The 25,558-nt window shown below is 52.4% G+C and overlaps 1 protein-coding gene across 1 annotated transcript in view; it reads right to left on the bottom strand.

Annotated features, from left to right (window-relative positions):
- The window catches only part of LOC117644368, a 70,827-nt gene that overhangs the window by 14,000 nt on the left and 31,269 nt on the right, over positions 1–25,558 (bottom strand). Inside the window, exons 2-5 of the mRNA XM_034383762.1 lie at positions 25,155–25,260; positions 15,623–15,756; positions 4,304–4,416; positions 1,759–1,868 (exon numbers count right to left, since the gene is read on the bottom strand). Of these exons, the coding sequence (XP_034239653.1) occupies positions 1,759–1,868; positions 4,304–4,416; positions 15,623–15,756; positions 25,155–25,260 (463 nt within the window). The remainder of the gene's footprint in view (positions 1–1,758; positions 1,869–4,303; positions 4,417–15,622; positions 15,757–25,154; positions 25,261–25,558) is intronic.

Genomic DNA, 25,558 nt, shown 5'->3' on the forward strand with positions numbered 1-25,558 from the left:
TCGCCGAGGCCACCACCGCCATCGCAGCGCCGCCGCTTCGGCCGTCGACGCGGACGCGGCCGGCCAGACTGCCGGCACACTGTACGTCACAGCGGCCTCGGACGCCGCCGCGGCATACGCCTCCAGGCGGCGCTAGGATCGCGCCGAACCCCAAACCGCCCGGGAAACTCAAACCAGGTCCACGAAACCCGCGGCGCGGTCCACGAACCGCCGAAGCCACCCCGTACGACTCGCAGTGTCACGTGGTGTTACAGCGCCACGCGGCCAGGCCACTGTGCACTGCACAGTCAACACGTCCTGCCTTATCAGTCGGGCCTATCGACCCGCGGTGCTGCCAACCTCGCCGCGAAAAATCAAGCCTGAAAACGATTCAAAAATCCCCGCTGCCGAAACTGGCGGTTGCCGCGTCCGCGTCGGCGGGCCGACCCGGCGTCGGCAGCCTGGGCGGCGTCGACGGCGTCGCCGGACCACACGGTCATCATCATGACGGTGTTCAGCGCCCCGCCGCGCGTCGCGAGCTCAAGGTCACTTCGGCCGCGCCTCGCCGCACCTCCACACGCTGGCGCTGGCACGTTGGCACTGCCGACGCCCGCCAAGCATCCTCGTTTCAAACGCCGCTCCGGCCGTCCTCACCGACACCGGCCTGTGTGGTTTTCCAATCACCGCCAACGGTTTCTGATCATTCCGCGCCGCGCTGCGTCGCTCTGTCTCTCTCGCACCCCTGCGGAACGCCCCACGAGTGCGAGAGAGACAGATGCTCGGCTGCAGATTGCGCGCCGCGGCCTCCGCCATTCACACTCTGCCGTTCGGAAGACGCAAAGCAGAGGCTCTTCCTCCTCCCTGATCGCTGCGCACAACGGTGGTCAAGGTCAGACAAAACAACTTTAATTTAAAATAAATATTTTTGCTATTTCTTTAAAGTTAAGCAATATGTTTTTTTCCTCTTGAGGGGTATTTGAACGCCGGTCTACGTACTCGAATTGCGACCCGTTTACGCCCTCGGCCACGAGGACCTATGGTGTGCTCGCGGGTCGGGGACCACGAGCGCCTACCGCCGCTCCCACGTCCCATAGCGCCCCTGAGTCTCCCTGAGCCAACGCTTGCATTCAAGTCTCCGGTGCGGCAGCACCGCGGGCAGCACGCACCATCGTCTCTCTCTCTCTCTCTCTCTCTCTCTCTCTCTCAAAAATGTAAACACTGCCGCATAACATTAAAAACTTCAAAACAAAAACACTGCATGCACAATTTTGTGACAAAATTTAACTCATGAGTTTTGGCCTTAATTGTTTATAAGACTCCCCCAATAAATCATTTTTAAAAACTGAAGTCTCTCTCTCTCATCTCGTACAATGAGTGCGACCGACACACGATGACGAAAACACGAAAACGACTCTTCGGCACGGAATAATGTGTCTGCTGCACTCTCTGCAGTCGGACAAGCAAAACTATTACGTGACACAATGTCCGGTGGCGTCTGCTAAGTCACGCGTGCGCGCACGCACGGCCGGGTCGCGTGACACTCGGCCACTCGGCCGGCCGGCTAATGGGTCGTGTGCCGATCGCACGCACGCACTCCAACACACACACACACACACACACACACACACAAACGCGCGCGCGGTGCCGACATCGAGAGTTAAACGGCGGCTCACTTCCTGCGCGAGTGCATGCCAAAATACGAGTGCGGATTGCGCGGGAAAGGACGCACTTTTGCCCCCTCCACACACACACACACACACACACTTGCAGTGTACTCACCGTCAGGCCTGGTGACGTCGGCCCTCAGCGTGTAGGGGTGGCTGTACACCACCTCCGTGACTCTCCGGCCCTTGTCGATCAACTTCAGCGACACGAGGGACGTCTCGTTCCTGGAAGCAAAACAAAAACAAAAACAATCACGTTTCGTTTTCGAGGGAAAAAAAAAACGGAAAACTGCTGTTACCCAAAAATTTATGTTTGGGTGGGCAAGAGGGGGCATAAAAGCAGTACAGTGCTTAAGCCTGCCGGAGCCTGCTTCTTTTTGGCTATAAAATGGAAGAAGCGCCGGGAAAAACGAGAGGTGTCCGCTGGGGCGGGGTCGCGGTGTACTTATGTGCCTCTTTACGGTGAACACGAGGCAGAAAACGAACCGAGCCCACCAGGGCGGGCTTTGCTTCTTTCGGCTTTTTTCGGGTGGGCAGGCCGATGCCGAAGACCCGTTTTCGTCGCTGTGTCTCACTCGCACCCATGCGGGATGCGCCCTGAGTGCGACAGAGACAGAGCGAAAGGAATCAGCCTCTGCAGGATGCAGGCGCCTCCCTGGTTGCGATCGACGCTCTTCGAGGCTGGCGGGCACCTTTACGACCAGGACCCGAAATCAGCCTGTTCCGATCACGCCGACATTGCGTAGCATCCCCCCCCTCTCTCTCTCTCTCTCTCTCTCTCTCTCTCTCTCTCTCTCTCTCTCTCTTGCACACGCACTTGCGTGACAGGGCGTACTGACACTCATTACCCCGAAGAAAGGAAGAGCTGTGCAAACAGCAGTGCGCAGGCTGCGCGGCACGCACCCGCAATTAGGCCGCCCATTTATTAGGCCAGTCAGCAGTCCATCAGAAGGGGTGGCAAACAGCACTGCGCGGTGCGCGGCAGCAAAAACACAAATTTAAACCGCCCATTTTAATTAGGCCAGGAGCCGGCCATAGTGGGTTGGATTTTAATGCACTGCCCTGGTACGTTGCGCATTCAAATCAACCATTCACATTAAAACGCTGGGCACCACAGTATTATTTATTTTTTCATCATTCCTTGATTCGTCCATTGGTTCGTTTGTTCTCATTCATTTAGTCAACCATTCAGTCATTCAGTCGTCCCTTTTCATCATTCATGCATCATTCATCATTCGTCATGATTCAGTCATTCATTTCATTGATTCATTAATTGTCCATGAATTCAGTTTAAAAAATTCGTTTTCCCTTCATTCATTAATTCGTCCATGAATTCAGTCATTCGTGCATTCATTCATTAATTCGTCCATGAATTTAGACATTTGTGCATTCATTCGTTTGGTCCATTCGTTCGTTCATTCATTCATTTGCCACGAACCGGACGCTGCCCGCTCGCCTCCTGACACCGCGCGCTTCGATACTCCCCGCTGTCACTTTCATTGAATAATGTCTGCTCATTAAAAACAAAAACAACGACAACAAAAACAAAAATCGGAGGTGTCCTTTAATTGAGTCGGAGCTCGGCGATAGTGAATCAGTGCTCCGTCGCTCTGGGCGTCGTCGCAACTAGGAGGCATAAATGGCTAACGAGACCTTATTTCGCCTTTTCTTTTCTTTATCGTCATTTAATTGCTGCCGATCTTATAATTGGATATTGAGATTCTGGGAGAGGATGCATCATGGTGCGGTGGTTGCGTTTGCGCGCGATTGTTTTCGTTCTTTTATTTTCGTGTATTTTTTTTCTTCCTCCTGTCGGTTTCATTACGCGGGCAAATATAGTGGCAGTCAACTGTCTATGATAACGATTCATTTATTCTGCGCGCAGCTGGCCTGCTTGCTACACCGCGAAAAAAAAGTGACAAAGCACGACGAGTCGTTGTTACTCAGTGTCTGCTTGGCGCCGCCTCGCCGAGATTCTTTCCGCTCCACTGCGAATTAAAATAATCGGGTTAAGCTGGCCGGGCTGTTTATCAACAAAGTGGCCCCGTTCGGGGATCGATCCGCCGACCCGAAAGTCCTAGAAGATGGGTCGTCGCGTGATTATAGGCCGGCCCGGAAACGGAGCGGCCCGGCCAGATGGGCACAGGAAAGGAAAACCGTTTCTGCACTCTAAAAGCCCTCGGAATTCCACCGCAAAAACAAACTTGAAGAAGCCCCGACGTAGGAACACGGCACTAACGCCATTTACCTCCGCAAAATTTGTTCGTGCTTATAGACAAATTCGTATTGTGCTTTCTTGCGCTGAATAAACAAGTGCTACAAATTCAATCTTTGCAGTGCTGTTAAATTTCAAAAATCTCGGAAATTACCGGAATATTTCCTCCGATCTTTGGAAAATTCCGAAACCTCGCATGTTTCTACTTTGGATGAGTTTCCAGCACGTATAGTAACAAAAAAATATTTTAGGAAACACGAAGCTTTTAGAAGTTCCCGAAGAAGCTTCAGGACGCACTTTCAGGATTTTCCAAATTTATTTTTAACAGTACAGTGGCTTTGGCATCTTTTGTTTTCGTTCCAAGTCAGCGCCGAAATTCAGCGAAGGTACACACTAAACCACACCACACCGGTCGCCGGCTCCCTCCACACCACTTGACACTCACCTCGAGTTCCTGAAGCCCGCCTTGCCGCAAGTGATGACGTACATCTTGTCGTCGGCCAACTCCAAAGTCCGGTGAACTCGCACCGCGACCGAGAGCGACCTCTCCTCCGTCTTCTGCAAAAGCGGAAAAGGGCGTCAGCCGCGTCAGGCAAGAGGCTACTTGAATAAAAAAGGTAGTGCGACCGTGAAAAGACAACTGAGATAAGGTGAAAAAAATAACACATTTCATTCAAAAAGTCATTTTAAAAAGGCGTTTTTCGCATAAGGCAATGGTTTGTTGGCACACGAGAGTGTTTGTTACTACTGGCCGTCCGGGGAATAACCCCCCTCCTTGCTCTCTGTATTAGGCCGATCGCACACCACCACCATTCCGCAGAGTGATCGTTAAATGAACGCTGCCTGCGCACTGCTAAAAAGATATGTGACACTAAAAAAAGGATTCCTGGTGGATTTTCCAGGAGTGCCTACGAGTCGGGCCGAGACAGGCGCGGACCCAGTGAGAAAGGGGGGACAATTGGGAACTCTAGGCCCTGAGATATCCGCCTGAAAGGTAGGCCAACAGCCACACTTGACTTTGCTCCTGCAAGAAGGCAAAAAGTGCTACTTTGCCCTCTTCCTGAGATCGGCTGGATCCGCCACTGGGCTGAGACAGCACTGTTTCTTGCGGAGCGCGAAGCGAGATGACCATAAACTCAGCCAACAATACACTTATCAGGAAAACGGCAGAAACGGCCGCGGAAAGCGCCATGCTTTCTGTCCATTCTGGCCAGGTGTGCTCGAAGCCACCTGCTGCTGCCTGCCCCTGGCCTGCCCCGCCCAGAGCAAATAGCGGCGGACTATCTCTCCGCCTCACTGTAAACCCCAGCGTCCTAAAGCCGTCACATAAAATTGGAGAACACAGGAATGCAGACGACTCTTTCATGACCGGGAGCTGTCAGCCCATGCCGTTTGTCCCCCCGGTTTTTCCGCGGAAAGAGGCTCCGTGCTGCTAATGAGGGTAGCGAGCAAATGAGGAATCAGGCAGGGCTAGCGCCTCACTGCTGCCATGGACCAGCCAGGTGTCATCGACCAGTAAGGTGTCAAGGGCCAGCCAGGTGCCATGAACCAGCAAGGTGACACGGGCCAACCAAGAGTCTTGGACCAGCAAGGTGTCATGGGACAGCCAGGTGCCATGCCAGGTGTCATGGGCCAGCAAGGTGTCATCGGCCAGCAAGGTCTCAATGGCCAACCAGGTGTAAAGGCACTGTTAAAAAAATCAGTTGTAATTTTCATAACATTGGTTGGCATTTTTTTTCACAAACAATTGTTATGAAAATTAAAATCACAAATGATTGTAAATTGTTTTACAATCACGTTATGAAAATTCATATCATGTAATGAAAATTCATATTCGCGTTTGCGAGGTCATTTTAGGGCAGTTAAGCAAAAGGACGACCAAGTGTTCATGTACATATATGAACACCTATGCGGCCTTATGCCATTTAGTGAACCGATTCTGCTTTGGATCATTGGGTTTCGAACCCGGGATCTTTGACTTGTGGTGCGCGCTCTTTACCGCTGTGCTACCACGTCCCACGGGAGGCGGAGGGTCAGCTGCCTGATGACTCTACCAGCGCCCCTTGGCCACGCCTCTTGAGCTAGTTATGAAATTTACAATCAGATTCGGAAAATTACTATTGTGTGCTCAAAATCAACACTTAAGATTCGCAATTTTCAGAACATGGTTTGAAAATTACCAACAATTGTCAATTTTACGAAATTGTTTCGAATTTTCGCATCAAGTTCTGAAAATTGCAATGTTTGTAAATTTCATATCCGTGTTCGGAAAATTGTCATCAAAATTGCTCTGAAAATTCATAATTTTTTTAACAGTGGGGAGAGCCAGGTTTCATGGGCCAGCTGGGTGTCATGGACCAGGAATGTATCATCGACCAGCTGAGTGCCATGGAATGCACGCTAAAATGCTTATGGACCTATGAATTTTTGTACATAATTACTGCTGTCGTATTTGTGGGGGTAGGTGTAAGTTATATATCGCTTTGTACGGAAATGAGATCCAATTGTTCATAGCTTACATACGCACAAATGTGGAAAGAGTTATTCAAAATGAAAGTACATAAACATTTGGCGTCATGGACCAGCAAGGTATCATGAACCAGCCAAGCGCCAAGGGGCCAGCTTGGTGTCATGGACCAGCCAGGCGCCATGGACCAGCCATGATCCGGCACGTTTTTGCCTTCATCTCATCTCCCTGCCGGTAGTCGTGACAGGAAGGCCCATGTCAGTGACCACCCTCGAGGCAATCATTGTCTCCTTTTCCAGAAAATTACAAAAAAAAGAAAAAAAATGAAGGGAAGGTGCCGGCAAAATGACGGCGCGTTTTGCTGACCCTTTGGCGATATTGAATTACCGCGAAGTGGCCCTCCGTCTTGACTCACGAACCCTCCAAACGAGCCGCCCGAGTGGCACGGAGTGGCCGCCATGCCGTGATGTAATTACGGCACCGCTTGCAGTGGCACCCACCGTAGGAACCGCCGGGGTCGATTCACCGGGCACGACCGACCGGGAGTCTCACAGAGGTACAAAGCATACAATGATTTTGTTATTTTTGGATTCGTCTGTTTTCTTTTCCTGATTTACACGCTTAAAACCTTACGAAGTATTTTGAGCACATGGAAGGTACAAACTTTTTAGTTTATGATAACGAAAAAAAGTTCGAAAATTACACGCTTTAACTATTTTGAGCAAACATAATACAGACAAATTTACTTTGCTATACGAAGAAATAGTTCGTAAATTACAAAGTATTTTCTTTGTAATCTAATGTATGCTCAAAATACTTTGTTATAACAAGCTGCTTTTCGTTGTAAGGCCTGAAATAGTTTGTAAGGGTTTCTCAGCGTAGGAAACTGTTTTGTTTTCTTTATAAGCTAAAGTGTGCTCAAAATACTTATATGAAGTTACTTTACTTCGTAAGTCTTCAATAGTTCGTAAGGTTTTCAGCGAAGATTTTTTAATTAATCTTGTTTGCGTACAATAAATTTTCCTATTGCGCCCCCACCGGGTACGACCCACCGAGTACGACCCACCTGGCACAGGCGCCTAGTACTACCCATTTGACGCGCCAAAGCAGCCAAAGCCACTACCGGTTTGGCTGGCATTCTGGCAACGGTACCGGCGCGGCTTGACGAAAAGGACGAGCGGTTGCTGAACGGCGAAGGCGCGTCGTCACCCACCAACCCGGTAGTGCTCATTCATAGGTCGAAAGGAGTGGCTCAATATCTCGACGCACGGCTGAAACAAATGATTCTTCATCGATTTTCTCCACTGGAATTTGAATTTTCTTTAAAAGGGTAAAAGTTATTTTTCACAAAGTAATTTTCTTTTCAAGAAATAATTGTTTGAAGAGAGTTGAGAAAATTTTGAAGCAGTCGAGGGAGTAGCTGAATGGTCCCTTATGGGCGGCCCCGGGGGCCCGGCCAGGCACGACCGGGTCTGTTCACATCGGCCGGCGGTCCTGGTAGGTCCTGGCGGGTCCTGGCGGGTCCTGGCCGGCAGGCAGGTTCAGTTAGCGCCGAGTCACTTGCGGCTTGCCCAGCTTGCAGCGCCCATGGCGTAGCCATGGCGTAGCCAGGCTCCATGGCATATCTGTGCAATGACTCGGCGTGGCGCGTCGGGAAGTACAGTCACCCCCAGAACCAGGAGGCAGAGGAAAAAAAAACACCGGGGAGAAACTAATCACTTTCCCACCCGAAAGGGAAATAGATCCACGTAATTCGGAGAAGTGATTGCGCTGAGGAAACGGAGACGACTGTAATGCGAGTGAGCGAACGCAAGGATCGAACGAAAGAACAAACAATAAATCGAAAAACCACGATGATTTTTACAAGCAAAGGCTCATCCATGCATAATTTTTATCCGATTTCTGTGTGGAACGGTGGAATCTGCCGCAACCGCTACGCGCTCCACGCCTCGCCAGAGAATAAACATAATTTATTTTCCTGCTGAGGCATGAGGAAGTGCGGAACCTGTGCGTCTGGAGCGGGAAAAGGCGAGCCGCCGAGTTTGCGTTGAAGACGCTCCTGCTATTTAGTTATCGCTGAAGGCATCAGCAGCAATCCCGTTGTCCCCGCGCGCCGTGCCTTGCAGAGTGGAGTGGACTAGGGTTGGGGTTGCACTCCAACAGCAGGGGTCATGTATCCATAATGAGAAATCATTCTCACTCTCTCTCTCTTACCCACACATACGCACACACACGGGGAGAAAACAAAAAAAAATCGGCACACGAAGTACTACATTAAGACGGTGACGCATTATTAAAAAAGTGGTTAACGGCGTTCTTTTACGTCTATAATAAAAGACAATCATGTATGAAAGCACCCTGTTTCATTGCAGTTCGTTTTATTTAATTTTTTTCATCTTCTGAGCGTTGTCACACTGTTAAAAAATTTTGCTGAAAATTCAGACTATTTTGACTGAAGTAAATATGCAGAACATCCTACTGAAAATTCAGACTAAATCCTGGTCTGAAATTTTCAGACTAACATAAGTCTTAACCTTTCAGACCGGTCTTAGTCTGAAAAATTCAGACAAAATTTTCTCAATTATTAGATTTTTTTTGTCAGAAAGTGGCAGCAGGAAATTTTCCCGTCACTCGGTGAAATGATAACGTTTGCATGCGAGTCTCAAAGGAGAGGCGCACTCCAAGGGACCGTCTAGGTTAAAAATCGAATGTAGGGAAATGTCCCCGAAGTAGGACTCTTCCCTGCACTCATCTGGGGCTGGGCTGACGCACCCAAGGAAACGACGGCACGGAGCCAACCGCGAGAGGTAACTTCAAATGTCAATTGTTAAACTCGCGCGTTTGCTACAGATATAAATTTGGTATGAAAGCGTGTGTTTCGTTTGTAGCCAATAGAGTGATAGCCATTTCGGGTTGGAAATATTAAAAATTTAACAGAAAAAGACGTTTTTAACAACAGCGGGCTCTTTACCGACACTGGCGCCATCTGGCGGAGAGAAAAATGCTTTCGTTTTGTTTGAAGTCCCCGAAACGGAGTCGGATTAAATTGAATGTAAAACTGATCTTGAGTAAACCCCATATTAGTTTGGAAGAAAGTTGTCCAATTTTCTCTTATGTTTGAACATATTTCAGAAAGTAGTCTGAATCCGAAATTCAGACTCTTGAGGTCTGGAAAGTCTGACGCAAGTTCAACTGAATTTTGAGAATGAGTACAAATATTAAGACACTTCGAGTCTGAACCAAGCTTTCAGACAAAGCGTCCAAGAACTAAGACAAAAACTCGTATTTTTTCAGAATTAAGTCTGATTTACAGATTTAGACCGCTAAGTCTGACAAAATTGGTCTGAATTTTCAGAATTTTTTTAACAGTGCATGCCTGAACTAGGACGCGGACGGAGAAACAAAAACTTGGACGCGCGACATCGACGCGGGTCACCCCGCCACGCCCCACCCCGCCCTTCCGTCGGCCCGCACTGCAAAAAGTATCTCCCTGAGATAATCTGTGACCCCCTTATTGAAGGAAAGGAAGGGCCGTGCAAAAAAAACAAAAAAAAAACAGGACCTCTGTCGCGTTCGCTTTCGCACACTGCCGTCGCTCTGTCTCCGTCGCGCTCATCGGACGCTCTGCAAGGGTGCGAGAGAGACAGCGAATCAGCTGAACAGTAGTGCCGACAGCAGGCAGGGCCGACCTAGGCAGCAGACCGACTCCGAGAGTCCTTTTCGTCGTTCTGTCTGCCTCGCACTCATCGGGAGTCCCGTGTAGGTGCGACAGAGGCAGGCGACGAATACGACTCTCGGAATGGGTCAGCAGGCTTCCCTTCCGAACGAGCCCGCATTTGCGTACAACTGCACCGCAAGTGCAGCTTAGCGCGACCGTTACCGGACATTATGCAAACAGTTTCGAACACCTCGCACAGGTAAACAGGCGGACCGGGACACGTTAAGGTCACTCGTGTCAGTCGGTCGGTTTCCCGCCTTTTCCACCGGCCTCGCCAGCCAGCCCAGCCGGCCGCCTCAACCTGGAGGATCGTTTGGTCGCTCTGTCTCTCTCGCACCCCCAAGGGACGCCCCGTGAGTGTGAGAGAGACGGACGGAACGACCCTTCGGAGTCCGGCTGCTTCTCGCTGGAGGACGGCGCGCTCACGTTTGGCGCAGGTTTCAGACTCACTCCGTCCCTCGTCCAGCACGGCCGGTGATCTCCACATTTGGTCCAGGGAGGGGGCAACAAACAACTTGAACTTATTGTGTGCGTTTGTATACTGACTTTTAAAGAGAACGGTCACTAATTTTCTATGACACGTTTTTATTTTTAGTTTTTCTCGTCCTGCGTGTCTTGCATTGACTTTTTGGTGATATGTTGTAATCCTTTTATTACAAATTACTTAGTATACTTTATGGGTAAAATAGTGAAGTGGATTTCACTAGTCTATAGCACTGGCAAGGTGGCATTGAAACCGCACTCAGGAAAGCTCACTACGAATTGCTTCGTATTACGAAGGATTATGCATCACAATACGAAGTATTTCTTCGAGTGCTTCGTTCGTAGACTTTTTTCTGTGCGAGGATGGGGCATTCGAAAAACTTCAAAGTGTGGACACTCACAAGTGTTGAAACCCACTCCCCCTCGACACTGCTGGAGCGGACTGAGAGTGCACGTCCCACTGGTCAAACAGCCCCGCTCCCCCCCCCTCTCCCCCACAGGACATTGAACGGCCGGTTGCACAGTGCACACAAATATCCCGCCAGCCAGCAGTGCCCATTCCCCAGCGGATTCCCACGCCAGGTCTGATTACCACGGCTCTGGGCGCTCAGGGCGCATGCTGGGCCAAATACTTTCCCAGTGTGCGCGCCAGCAGGCTGCCTGCAGGACTCCAGGACTGCACACCACGACCCGTACCGCATAAGGCGCGCTCGCCCACAGGGTGGTCCGCGGGGATGCCGTAGGATTGCCAAGCTAGGCTGTCCCGGGTGCAGCTCTGTCGCCGGGACTGCCTAGCTGCCGGGCGCTCAGCGGGGCGGTGGAGGCGGCCAAAACTCTTAGACGCGTTTTTAGCTCCAGAGTCGCTGAACAAGACTCGAAATGAACGTGTGACCCCACCAATGGATTCCTCGTTCGGAGAACAATCCATTGGTGAGGTCAGAAGCATGGTTTGAGTCCCATTTAGCGACTCAGGAGTTCAAAACGCGTCAAGAGTTTTGGCCGCCTCCACCGGTCTTCAAGCCTACTGTGAAGACCCCTGGCCTACACTCCAAGATCCAATGTGTGCTTTGTACGCAAAAAGCCCTGGGAGTGTACTAAGAATCTTGTTCAGAGAGATACACTCAAATGGAAGCGTGCTTAAGCTCCCACAGGTGTGAAGTAAGCACAAATTGGGTTTTGTAGTGTAAGTATTGCAGTTGGCGAGGGCTGGGAAGGCAAGAGGGGCCTCTGAAGCAGTCCAACACCGACACTATTCAGTCAGTGAATCCAAACGAGGGTTAGAGACAAAGCTTTTCGAGACATCTACATTTTCTGCAACAAACCCAATCGGCGCGAGCAAGGTCAGCGGGCAAGGTCGTGGCGACACAGCACTCAAATGTAAAGCACATCCTGTATTCCTGGAAAGCCATTCCATTCCCGCCAGGTAATGACTGCACTTTTTGAAGCGGACCGCGTTTATAACGACACTGCTAAACACAAACACACTGCAAACGCTGTTAGGCTGAGCCGCTCACGATGCGGGCCCAATTCCACTGAAGTATCATAAAACGCGCATAGCGCCCCCGAGGCCCGCAATGAGTGCGAGAGAGACGGAGCGAGGCCCGCAATGAGTGCGACAGAGACGGAGCGAGGCCCGCAATGAGTGCGACAGAGACGGAGCGAGGCCCTTTGCAACGGAACCGACGCAGTAGCCGCAGTAACTTGGTCCATTAGGGCTCGCGGCGCTGCGCGGCGCTGCGGCCGTTCGAGCCGTGCGCCGCCTTGCGCGCCGCCGCGGCTGTTCGCCCTGAAAAAGACATCGGCCGGCAATCTGGACGCCGCGCCTCGTCGCCGCTAGAGCGCGCAGCAGTGCCAGCGTCGCGAAACTGGGTTAGGGGAAGAATAAAGGCTCGGAGGCGATACCCGGGACCGCGACACTTGGTGCCGTTAGAAGCCTCGTCGCGACAAGGGCGCCGCGCGTGGCTCAGGTGGTTACGACGCACAGTGGGCCAGAAGACCGGTGGAGGCGGACAAAACTCCAGACGCGTTTTGAGATCCAGGGTCGCTAAACAGGACTCCAACCAAGCGTCCCACTGATGGATTCCTCGTTCGGAGAGCAATCCATTCATGGGGTCAGACGTTCGCTTTGAGTCACATTAGCGACTCTGGAGCTCAAAACGCGCACTGATAATCCAAGTGTGGGACAGGCATGCACTAGATAACGTGGGACAAACTGTCCCACGCTTGTAAGCGTGGGACAAAATGTCCCACGTTTGCAAGCGTGGGACAAACCGTGTTACACGCTTACAAGCGTGGGACAAACCGTGTCCCACACTTACAAGCGTGGGACAAATCCGTGTCCCACACTTACAAGCGTGGGACAAATCCGTGTCCCACACTTACAAGCGTGGGACAAACGGTGTCCCACGTTTGTAAGCGTGGGACAAATCCGTGTCCCACACTTGCAAGCGTGGGACAAACCGTGTCCCACGCTTGCAAGCGTGGGACATTTTGTCCCACGTTATCTAGTGCATGCCTGTCCCACACTTGGATTTTCAGTGCGTCGGGGATTTTGGCCGCCTCCACCGGTCTTCTGGCCCACTGTGCGACGTGGCGTGGCAGTCGGGGGACCCGGGTCCGACTCCTGCGCGTCGGCAAACACTCCGAATTTTCACCTGTTCCTCCGAGCGCGGGAGATTCGGAGAGAAACCGGGCGACTCCGGGCGCAGCAGCCACGACTCGGCGCCACTGCGGTCGGAATAAACCGTTGCAAACAGCTCTATTACACTAATAAGCCGGCGAGGATTGCGACGCAGGGAGGAAGGGGCGCGGCATGGGTGTCGCATTCGCCCCGTCGCTCTGTCTCCCTCGCACTCACGGAGCCGCCCGCAGGGGTGCGAGAGAGACCGTCGGGCCGCGGGGATAAATAGTTCCAACCCCCTTTACCGCTACCCAACCGTTACCTTGACTTGCTTACCCGGCGCACTCAGCTTTGTCACAGCCAAAGGAGATGGATGCGGCGAAGGTGAAATAACTCTGTTTCCGGAGCATTGGTTGCGCCACCTCAACACTCGAACGCATGTGACTGGCATTGTCACATTCAATCAAACGCCACTGCACTGAAGCACATACCTGTGTACTGAGGACACACTTAAGTTGTCAGTGCAAGCTGATTTCTGGCCAGTCCATTTTAATAGATGGAGCGTCACATCTCACTCAAAACTTAAGTGTGTTCTTACTCTACACTCTTATGTGGTCCATATGCGTACTCAGTACACACTTAAGTGATCCATTTGTGTATTGAGTACACACTTAAGTTTCCAGTGATTTTGCCGCATGTGACGTCATAATCCTGAATGCCCACGACATGTTCTGCGACTAAGCATCTCTATCCACCGGACAAAGCAGCACAAACGTCTGATGAGACTGCTTTTCATATTAACGACACCCTAAGTCCACCGGGCAACGTGTTATTAGGCAGCCACGCAGTAGTAATGCCCTTCGAGAGCAAGAGGCGCTCATTACATGACTCTAAAGGAGAATGTAAATCTTTCTTCTACGTAAAACGCGCACGAAACTCATGAAAAGAACGCGAAATAAAAGAGGGCAGCGTTGGACCTTGAATCCACGGCACGGACTCCCAGTGCACATTCATTCAATCCACGCGGACAGCGGTAGCGGTTCGATGTTCTCCTCCCGTGAGAGTCTTGCGGCGCTGCTAGCGCTAGCCCTCGTGCTAGCCTAGCGGTGCATAAGTAAGCAGCCGATTTGTGTCTTTGTGCATTACGCATTACAGAAAAGAGGCAACAACGTCTGCGGAGACCCTCAGAGGGAAAAATAGAGGTCCACGTACTTTCCGCCAAAGGTTTTGACCTTTTCAGACACCTTTCTCTCAGCCAGCCCTACGCCACTAACCTCGGCTCACTGTAAAAAAAAATCCTGGTCGAAATCCCTTAAAAATAAGGTTGTCAATCGACTTGATCTTGGCTTGGTGGAGAATTGATGGGGTATTCATGCAGTAAGTATACTGTCTTCCACCCAAAAATATGGCTTCTTCGATAAAGGAAAATCGAACTTTCCTTGTGTTGTTTTTTTGTGAGAAATATTTTTTCTTGTGTTCCGATTTTTTTTACGAAAACCGAGAAAATTAAAAATTAAGAAACCATTTATTTGGGTGTTGTTGAAATGATATTACCAATAAAATCGCACGGCCGGGAGTCACCTTTTCTGTTTCTTCGCAGTGCGGGGCCGGCGGGGCCCTGACGCCACACTGCAGTGCACCGCCACACGGTCGGCCACTTTTCCGCCCATTTCCCCGGCGGAATGATGGGCCCCGACTACACCTCCGTCACGACGACGGGCTGCTTTCCCGAAGTCTTGCATCACGCCGGCCGAATCGCCAGGCAAGGATAGGCAACGCCTGGCAACGACGCTACCCGCAGCCGGTTAGACAAATCACATAATGCCCTTTCGCTGAAAGTGCCGACTCAACGAGGACTCCTCCGCCATTTTCGGGGTCGCACATCTCGCCAACGACGAGCGCAACGAGCGCTGTGAATACTGCATAGGGCAACAAATTGAGAAAATCGAGTTTGAAGATTGAGTTGATCTGTGCGTGACCTTGAAAGTTTCACTCTCAAAACACCTTTCCAATTACTTTAGGCCTTACAAAGATAAGTAGGTGGCTTGTCATAACAAAGAATATTGTGCATACATAAGCTTACCAAAAAAAATAGCTCGTCCGTTACGAACTATTTTTTGTTTTTTTTTATAGCAAACTGAATAGTTTGTACCTTACTCATGCTCAAAATACTTCGTAAAGGTTAACGCTTGTCGCGTTCCAGAGAAGCCGCGGCGAGGGGGAAACGACTTTGGTTATCCGACGTACAGCAAATTGGTTATCCGCTATCCGGCTAACCAGAAATTTTGAAGTAATCCGGGGAAATTCTGAGGTAATCCGGGGTAATCTGGCGCAATCCAATGGTAATCCTGGAAATTTTTCGATGTAATCCGAAGGTAATGCGCGGGTTATCCGGGGTTATCCCTATCCGATGTACACACAATTTCTCAGTCGTTTCCCCCTCGAGCCGCGGAGACATGTGGTGCACTGTACTCACGTTGTTGACTAGGACGCCGCAGTTGTCCGAGGCGCCGGGGGCGGCCACCAGGTTCACGTCCAGCGTGGTGAGGGTGCCGCCGTTGCCCACGGCGATGCAGCCGGCCTTGCGGTGCTCCCGCGCGTGCACCGCGCCTGGAAGAAGAAGGAAGCCGTCAGCAGGGTGCCTTATACCACATCTCCGTGTTCATTGGAAATTTTTTTGGTCCCGGTCGACATTACTAGAATTCTTGTCATTTTCACTAGATCTTTAGTTACACCTACCACACCCCCCAAAAAAATGGTTTCTTAATTTTTGATTTTCCACGTTTTTGTAAGAAAAATTATCTTGACACAAGAAAAATTATCTTTATTCAAGAAAAAGAAATTGGATTAAGAAAAATTTTCTTGCAAAAAACCAAGAAAAGTTTGATTTTTCTTCATCCAAGAAGTCATATTTTTGGGTGCAGTATGGGTGTGGCTACCACAATTTAGTCGTGTCAAGGCCAGAGTGCACTTCATTGGGCTGAAAAATTCACCATCCAAGAACAGGTAAATTAACCCCCTTTTCAGGATGTGAGGCAAGGGTGGCTGGGTAGTAAAAAGCCTATGAAGGTAAATTTAACTTCTCAACACGTGGTGAGTTCACCCTCGATTTTAAAAAAAGCGTTGCCACTGCAGTAGGCAAAAACTCCTACGATGCACCAGTGTCCGAAGGGTTGCTAACCTCAGCGTGCTAACTAGGCAACTCCTCGAGAGCAAAAGCCAGACACTAGCCTAGAAGGCACGCTCGGGCAGGCTGGAGGTTGTGGCAGCTATTTCAACAATGCTGCATCGCGAAAATTTTTGCCAATTAAGAACTTATGAGGCAACCCGACGCGCGAAGAAACCTTTTTCATTTTCGCCTTCACCCCGTTGGTGGAGGTCGGTTCCCCGTCCGCCGGTCCGTTCGGCAGAGAGGCAAAGGGAGTGCCCGCCGACACTGTTAAACCACTCCACCTCACCTCGCCGGTGTCAATAGCGGTAACCCAATGAGCTCGGCAGTACAGCCCACGGGGCCGCCGTGCCGTCGTGGGGGCGCTGGGAGTAGCTCTGTCTCTCTCTCACTTATGCGGCGTTCCTCATGGGTGCGAGAGAGACAGAGCGACGAAAACGACTCTGGGAGTCAGTCTGTTGCTCCCGGCCCGGCCCAGCCAGTCGCCGAGACGTCACGATCCATGCTGCTCCCTCCCATGAAAATGATCAGCCGTTAATTCAACTCTGGAGTGCCCCGCACAGCGCACAGTGGGCCAGAAGACCGGTGGAGGCGGCCAAAATCCTAGACGCGTTTTGAGCTCCAGAGTCGCTGAACAAGACTCGAAATGAACGTGTGACCCCACCAATGGATTCCTCGTTCGGAGAACAATCCATTGGTGAGGTCAGAAGCATGGTTTGAGTCCCATTTAGCGACTCAGGAGTTCAAAACGCGTCAAGAGTTTTGGCCGCCTCCACCGGTCTTCAAGCCTACTGTGAAGACCCCTGGCCTACACTCCAAGATCCTGGGTCCTCTTTAGCGACTCTGGAGCTCAAAACGCGTCTGGAATTTTGGCCGCCTCCACCGGTCTTCTGGCCCACTGTGCAGCGCGGCACTCAATCGGCGGCTCAAACCGCGTCGGTGAAGTCCGAGCCTAAAATCCGCCTGTTTTTGGCCTTTTTGGGCGAAAGATATCGGATTTCCCAGAGATTTCTAGGGCTCCAGGGGACACAGGATTTCTTTAGTGGTTGCCCCCTCGGCGAAATCAAAACCAGATACAAGAATATTTGGAGTTGCACCCGTAAGTTTGTGTGCTTTCTGCGACACAGTGGAGACAGAGACCGGCAGACAGACTCCATCGCGGTGCTTTGCGGGGGCTCGGATTTGTAACACAAACTGCATTGATTACGATCTGACGCCGCTGCCCCTTCTTTCACACACACACGCTCACACACACACACACACACACACACACACACACACGAGTGTGTCTCCATTCAATTAAAAGTCCCGGCCGTCATTCAAGCCTGCTGCTGCACCGTAAACGCTGACAAATGACGGCATGTTTCGCTGCGGAGCCGCGGCGCCTTCAAATTTAAAGCACCCCCAGGGGCCGCTCTCTGCCGCATCGGCTCGCCTGCGTCTCTCTCTCTCTCTCTCTCTCTCTCTCTCTCTCTCTCTCTCTCTCTCTCTCTCACTCACTCTCTCGCAGTGGCGGAGTGACAGAGAGGGGACGCGGCGTGGCGGTGGCGCCCGTTTGGACGCGTGCCGCGTGCCATCGTCCTCCGAACGACCCGGGTCGGAAACGATCGACGTCGAATCGATGTGATTACGAGCCTCCCAAATCGACGTTAAATAGACATTATCGTCGATGCGATCGATCCATTTCCAGCTGCGAGGCCTCTAGCGAGACCCTGCGCTTGTGTGCCGCGCTCCTCCACGGTCTCTCTCTCTCTCTCTCTCTCTCTCTCTCTCTCTCTCTCTCTCTCTCTCTCTCTCTCTCTCTCTCTATCTCTCTCCTGCATTCCAGAGGCGTCCTCTCCCAGGAGCGCGAGAGAGACAGAGCGACGAAGCCCAATGCATCTTCCGCTAAAAACTATTCACTCGGGATCGGCAGTCGAATTCGGCCCGAGCCGGTAAACCAACAGGCAGCCTCGACTCTCGAGTCGGCACTCCATAAAGCAGTCACATCCATCCTGCGGACTTATTCCGAGGGTCGTTTTCGTCGCTCTGTCTCTCTCGCACGCATACACTGTGGCAAAAAGCTACGGAAAATTCTGTTAATTTTTTTGCCAGGATTCTCCGTAGCCCTCTTATCAATATTCTCCGTAGGCTCTTACAGTATTCTCCGTAGGGCCGCACAGTATTCTCTGTAAGTTCGCACAGTATTCTCCGTAGGGCCTGGAAGACGGTATAGTCCTACGGAGATCACTGTAAGGTCCTACGGAGAATACTGTGCGGTCCTACGGAAAATACTGTAAGAGCCTACGGAGAATATTGATAAGGGGGCTACGGAGAATTACCACAAGCTGTTAACAGAATTTTCCGTAGCTTTTTGCCACAGTGTAGGGCGTCCCGTACAGGTGCGAGAGAGACAGAGCGACGAAGACGACTCTCGGAGTCAGTCTGCTGGGCATCCAGGGGTTCGGCATCCGCGCCGCCAGGACGTCCAGCACCGCTAGCCGAATGCTGGAGCCTCTGGAGCCTCCAGCGGCTCCAGGGTGAGCGACGAGGATCGCCGCGGGCTGCTGTCCTTGTCACTCGCACTGCGTGGCACTGCGCACTGACCACGCCTCGGCGGACCGCGGCATGCGGGCGGCAGCTGGCTGATTCCGAGAGTCGTCGCTCTGTCTCTCTCGCACTCATGGGGCACCCCGTATGGGTGCGAGAGAGACAGAGCGACGACTCTCGGAATCCGTCTCCAGGCGGCAGAGGCCCGGGTGGTCCGCGGACGTCCACGTCGTACGCCGACAGGTGCGCCGCCACTCGAAAAAGAGCCGTGCCCGCCACTCGGCGCGGCGGCCGCCGCGTCGCGGGTTCGAATCCCAGCGATTAGTGCGCCGAGCGCGGCGCCGCTTTTTACTTGCGCTCGGTTTTCTTTACGGGCTCTTGTCACACCTTCGTTACGACACATTGTTGTTTCGCCGCCCATTCCTCGTTCCGCTTGGAGCAGTCATAGCAGTCCGCGGGGCGGGGTGGGGCGGGGCGCGATCACAGCCAATCTCGTGATTTATGCAGCCGGTAATACAGTTAGGCGGCGCAGCGTGGCGCAGCTGCATCAGGTGCAAAGCGCACCTGGACCAAACAGCTGTGACCGACATCCTGGCCGGCGCAGCGGAGTGGGGGAGGGGAAGGGGGAGGGGAAGGGGGAGGAGGAAGGGGGGAGGGGGAGGGGGAGGGGGAGGGGGAGGGGGAAGGGGGCCTCGGAATATCCGCGCGGACTGCCGCGGTTTCCATGGCGCACTAAAGGCCCCGCTCGGGGTCGCTCTGGGGCACTAAAGGCGGCCCCATCCGTCTCCACGGCCAGGCCGCACCGCCGCGCCGCCGCGCCACAGCGACGCGTGACCAGTCCTGACGCGCCGATCCCCACCGAACAGCGCGCAGTCTCTCTCGCACCGCTCGGCACGGCCCGTGCGTGTGAGAGAGGCGGCCTGCGAGGGCTTAAAACTGGTAATCCGGAAGGAAACGCGTACTCGGCGAAATGGTTGCCATTAATTTGCACGCACACTGGGAGCCGCGAAGCATTCCTCCTCGTCCGCTGTAGTCTAGCTGTCTCTCTAGCGCACCGACAACGCGAGGCGTCCGCGGGTTCGAATCCAGGCGGCTCCTTTTCAAACCATCTTTTTTCTCCCTTTGAATTTTTTTCCTCTGCCTTTTGTTTTCTTGCTGCAGGGACGCCGAACGACGGGTCGATTGATCCGAGCGTCTCGGCTGCACTCTGCTGGCCTTCACCCAGTTCCTCTACACGGCGAGGGCCTCGAGGAGGGGGGGGGGGCTGGCAGATGTGCTGCGTGGTGCACTTGTACACGCTTGTAGGTCGCGGACCCTCGCCCGCTTCCTCATGAGTAACAGCCTCACCCATAGGTTGCAGCTTGTGGCCGGCAGAAACCTTAACGTCCGAGCGAGACAGGACTACTTCACCCAGAGAAATAGTTTCTTGATTTTTTATTTTTTTGTTTTTTTTTTAAGAAGAAAAAAGTTTGGATAAAGAAAAATTTTCTTGAAAAACCAAGAAAAGTTATTTCTTTTTTTGATCCAATAAATCATTTCTTTGGGTGCTCCACAATTCGAAACCTTGTTAAAATGAGGAACAGCAAATTCCCTGCTCGAATTTCGAGGTGCTACCGGAAGTTTCGCCCAGGTAGGCTGCATTGTATCAAGAAATTCGTAAACGGTCCGCGTCGGAAACGAAACGAAAGTCAAAGAAGGCAATGACAGAAACAAAACCAACAGGGAGGTGCGCTACATCTGCGATGTGACAAGGCGCTCCCACGTTGGCAAAAGCGGCCGGGCGGGGTGGGGTGGGGCGGGGCGCGGTGAGCTCAGGGCGATTCATGTCATTCAGACGGCAGTACATGAAAAGGCTGGCCGGGAAAAAAGATATAGTCTTGATTTATTTGAGACTCCCTTCCCTTCCTTCCAGTCCAGGCCACTCCAGGCAGCTCCAGGCTCCAGGCGAGCAGCCCTGGTGGCGGCCGGGCGGACCGCGCGGCGCTACGACGAGCAGACGGCCGGGCCGACTGAGGCTGCATAGCGGTCTGGCCCGGTAGCAGTGCCCCAACACCGCGCTGGGCTTGCAGATACACAAACAAAACACCGCCGCTTGAGCGTGACTGGGACGGGGACCGCGCCAAAGTGACGAAGACGGAGTCCGACGGGCAGCACAGAGAGAAAACGCCGTAACCAAGAAACGCATTTACTTGAATGTTTTCAGTCTAGTGCAAGTAACTTTTTTCGAGGCGTGGAAGACAAAGTTCCAGGAACGCGACCCAGCCAGTGTCCGGCCAGCCGGCCACTCGGCCAGCCTATCTGGACACCCGACACCTTCAATTTTGGAGCTGGCTGGCACTTTATCAGTGGCGCGGCCGGGGCACCACACCTCCGCGGGGTCGATGCGCCGCGATGCGCCCAGCCCGTCCAGGCGTCGCTATCGCATCCCGGACTCCCATATCGCTCTCGCTGCCTCGTTGTCGACCCCGCACAGTGGGCCAGAAGACCGGCGGAGGCGGCCAAAATTCTAGACGCGTTTTGAGCTCCAGAGTCGCTAAATGGGACTCGAATCGAAGGTGTGACCCCCACCAATGGATTGCTCTCCGAACGAGGAATCCATTGGTGGGATCACACGTTCAGTTCGAGTCCCATTTAGCGACTCTGGAGCTCAAAACGCGTTCAGAGTTTCGGCCGCTTCCATCGGTCTTCTGGCCCACTGTGCCCCGCCGGGCCCCGCAGACCGCCAAAACTGACAAAAGACGGCGCACCGTTAGGCTGACTTCATTACCCGGCAGGTCTCTCTGTCCTTCTCGCACTCATGGGGCGACCCGTATGGGAGCGAGAGAAAGAGAGAGAGGGACGATCAGAATCATCCTGCCGGGGCCCTTTCCTCTCATCACGCCGCTGCCCGGTCATCCGTCACAGCCATGGGCAGCCATGGGCCAACGAGGCCCTCCAGCGGACTTATGGGCCGGGTCATAGGTGGCGCATAAACCTTGTAAACACTGCCAAACGCACTCGGCATTCCTGCACGGCAAAAAACTGTTCGTGCACTCTCAACATCTTATGATCGTTTTTATACGTATTACGATGGTTTTTCATCGTAAGGTACGCATAAATTTGCACATACGTAATATGCATAGATTTCAGCGTAAGGTATGCATGATTTAATCGTATTACGCATGGTTTCTTCATAAGGTACGCATGATTTCATCGTATTACGCATGAATTTCATTGTAGTACGTATGTTCTCATTTCAACGTAAGTTATGATGACCCTTTCATCATAAGAATCTGAGGGTGTGGCCTTCCCAGGCACAGTGGGCCAGAAGACCGGTGGAGGCGGTCAAAATACCGGACGCGTTTTGAGCTCCGGAGTCGCTAGCAGGACTCGAACCGAACGTGTGACCCCAGGAATGGATTCCTCGTTCGGAGAGCAATCCATTGGTGGGGTCACACGTTCGGTTCAAGTCCCATTTAGCGACCCTATGGAGCTCAAAAATCGTCTAGAATTTTGGCCGCCTCCACCGGTCTTGGCCCTGGCCCACAGTGCCAGGTAGCCTAAAGACATGGACGATTTCCAGGAAGTCTCTGGGGAAACCAGCAAATTCTTTTTGCCGTGCGGCTGTGCGCTTTCTGTCGTCCTCATCGACTCAGCGGTCCTGGCCCTGACTAGGGTCCTGACCCTAACCGCTTTTAGGCGCTGCGGCGGCATAGCGCAGCAGATGGAAAGCTTCGCCCCTTTTTTCGATAGCCGCTACGTTTCCTTGTTTTTCTTACATTACGTCTCATTTCTGCTCGCCTCTGATCTTCTCCTCTGCAGGGCTTTCTAGATGTCAGTCCGATACAAACCACACACACACACACACACACACACACACACACACACACACACACTCGCCACTTCGATCGTGTTTTCTCTGGAGCTTCCAGTGAGCATGACCACTGCAGCGCACTGGGCAGAACGCGGCGCGTGCGATATGTACCAGGAAACAGAGAACCGGAGTAAGTGAGGCGCGGTGTGGAAAATAAATTCATACCGCATCCGCACACTGTGAAAATTTGTTGTCACTTTATGGCAAAGTCGTGGCTGATATTTCCATCACTTTCAAATGATGACAATCTCATCACAAATTGATGACATTATCACACTGGTAAAACAAAGGCATAAAAATTACGCCCTTTAGGGCATAAATACTCTTTTACGCCCTTGCAAGGGCATAATTCGTTTTATGCCCTTGGAAAGGGCGTAAATGGTATAGGAATTTCAAGCAAAATTTTAATGCCCTTCCCAAAGGCATTAACGATTGATGCCCTATAAGGGCGGGTTCGGTCCCGTCCCCGGGCCCGTCTCGATCTAGTCCAGTCGAGGTTTCGAGGTTTCGCATTCCGCGAGGTTTATGCGGGTTTATGGCGTTTGGCGGTGTCTCCAGCAGACTGACTCCGTGCGTCGTTTTCGTCGCTCTGTCTCTCTCGCACTCAAGGGGCGTTCCTATGGGTGCAAGAGAGACAGAGCGACAAAGACGACTCTCGGAGTCGGTCTGCCGAGCGGCTAGGCCGCGATGGGCTAGGCGGACTAGGCGCGGCGCCAATGGCTGCCAAGCACGCCACACTGCTAAGCCGGGCTGGCTGCTCCAGCCCGAGGTGTCGGCGTCACTCATCGCGACTCGTTCCAAAAATTATGCTAGCGGCCGCGCGACACGCGTTGAAAAGGCGTGGCCGCAAAACCGATTTGTTATTTATTTCCTTAGAAAGTCAAAGCGGGCCGCCGCCGCCGATGCCGCGCAGAAATTTGCATTCGGCGAGAAAAAGAAATCTAGATCTGGGTTCTTCTCTCACTCTCTCTCTTCTGGCTGTCTCTGCTCTCTCTCTCTCTTTTCTGACTGTCTCTGCTCTCTGTCTCTCTCTTTCTCTCTCTTTCTCTCTCTCCTCTCTCTCTCTCTCTCTCTCTCTCTCGCTCTCTCTCTCTCTCTCCTGGCTGTCTCTCTCCTGGCTGTCTCTGCTCTCTCTCTCCCCCCCTTTTTTCTTTTCACCACCGCAGTGCAAGGTAACCGATAGGGCATTCATTCAAGCAGGCCGCTGGCTGCATCGCCTCTACTTCCGCCTGCTCGTGGCTTCCCGAGCCGCCCGGCTATCAAACAGCTATATTACACGGCGTATCAACTCGTGCGCCGTGAACGCCGTAACGGTGAAGCGGTGTCCCCGGCGGAAACAATAATCAAGTTGTGGTCGCCGAGTATTGATATCTCGGTCGTGAACGGCAGGGCACGGCACCGTACGGCATGGCAGGGCAGGGCATGGCACGGTAAGGCCAGTGTGGGCGTGCTCGACATTTCGCCGTGCTCGAGTACTGCCGCCGCGAGGCGACTGCCCACACCTGGGGAGGGGGGACGGGAAGGGGACATTGATTTGCGAGAAATCTCTTGCTGTGCGGAGTCACATTCCCCTCGCGAGACATTTGGGGTTCTAGACCACCCGCTTTGTGGATAAATAATCGTAGCTCCATCTACGTAGAGCGCTTTGTTTATTTGTTTGAATTTAGTTGCAATGTACCAATGTAATAAATTATTCAATGAAGACGGAAAGTTTAAATCCATAAAGATTTGCCTAGTTTTTTCAGCAGAAATGTCCCTTTAGTTTGAATTCTTTTAAGCGGTCTTGCTACCGTTTCTACCTTTCCATCAAAACCCACTCATCCCATCCATCCATTCGACGCACTCAGGGGAGACTGCATGGACCCACTGCACGGGTTTAAGTCAGAAGTGAGCGAGTGAGACCACTTCGGCTAGAGTCAGCTGCATCGATCTCAACAAGTCCAAAGTTTTGATTTGACATAAATGTCAAACCTAATTTTGGTTGCGAGTGTGAGGCCGGAAGCCGACGGGCTTTCCCTTTCACTGGCAAGTCCCCTTTTCCGTGACCGATTCCACGCGGCCCGGTCGCTCCGTCTCTCTCGCACCTCCACGAACCGCGCAGCCTCCCTGCGAGTGCGAGTGAGACAGACCACTTGGCACTCGTCACGAGGAAACATGGCGCGGCGCAACGAAAAACGCCGCAAACGGCGGCGCGCCGTCAGAGCAAGCAAAGCGAGCCAGCAGACAGAGTCGTCCTCGTCGCTCTGTCTCTCTCGCACTCATGGGGCGTCCCGTCAGGGTGCGACAGAGACCGCGAGCGACGGCAACGACTCTGAGTCTGCAGGGGGCTCCGGGGCCGGGCGGCCGGGCAACAGGTGCTAAGTACTCCAGTTGCCAGGATTGTATCACTGGCTTGCTGGTTGTCTAACCCGGTGATGAAAGCATCGTTTTTAATGGCTGCCGCGCCGCCGCACTTACCGTAGAAGGAGCCGTTGGTGTGGACCCGTATCGTCATGCGGCCCGCCTTGCACGTGGCCGTCACGGTCGGCGTGAAGTCCGTCTCCAGCAGCGACTGCGCCGCCGCCTGCAACAACGAACGCCCCGGTCAGGTCGAGAAGAAGGGTTTAACGACCAAACAACGGCCGTGCGCCGCACTGTGGAAAGAACATGGGAAAAATCTTGGAAAATGCGTTTCAAAAGCTCCCTCGAATTTTTGTCCGGAAAATTTTCAAGAAAAAAGTGCTTTGGAAAACTCCTGGAAAACGGCTGGAAACTCGAACAAAATAGAAGAATTGAAGAGGGGGGGGATTCGTAATTTACCAAAGACGGAGGCATTTTTCCTCCCCACAAATCCTTTGGAAATTTCCAAGATTTTTTTAAAA

The sequence above is a fragment of the Thrips palmi genome, unplaced genomic scaffold, assembly GCF_012932325.1.
Source record: "Thrips palmi isolate BJ-2018 unplaced genomic scaffold, TpBJ-2018v1 HiC_scaffold_18, whole genome shotgun sequence".
NCBI classification, from domain to species: domain Eukaryota; kingdom Metazoa; phylum Arthropoda; class Insecta; order Thysanoptera; family Thripidae; genus Thrips; species Thrips palmi.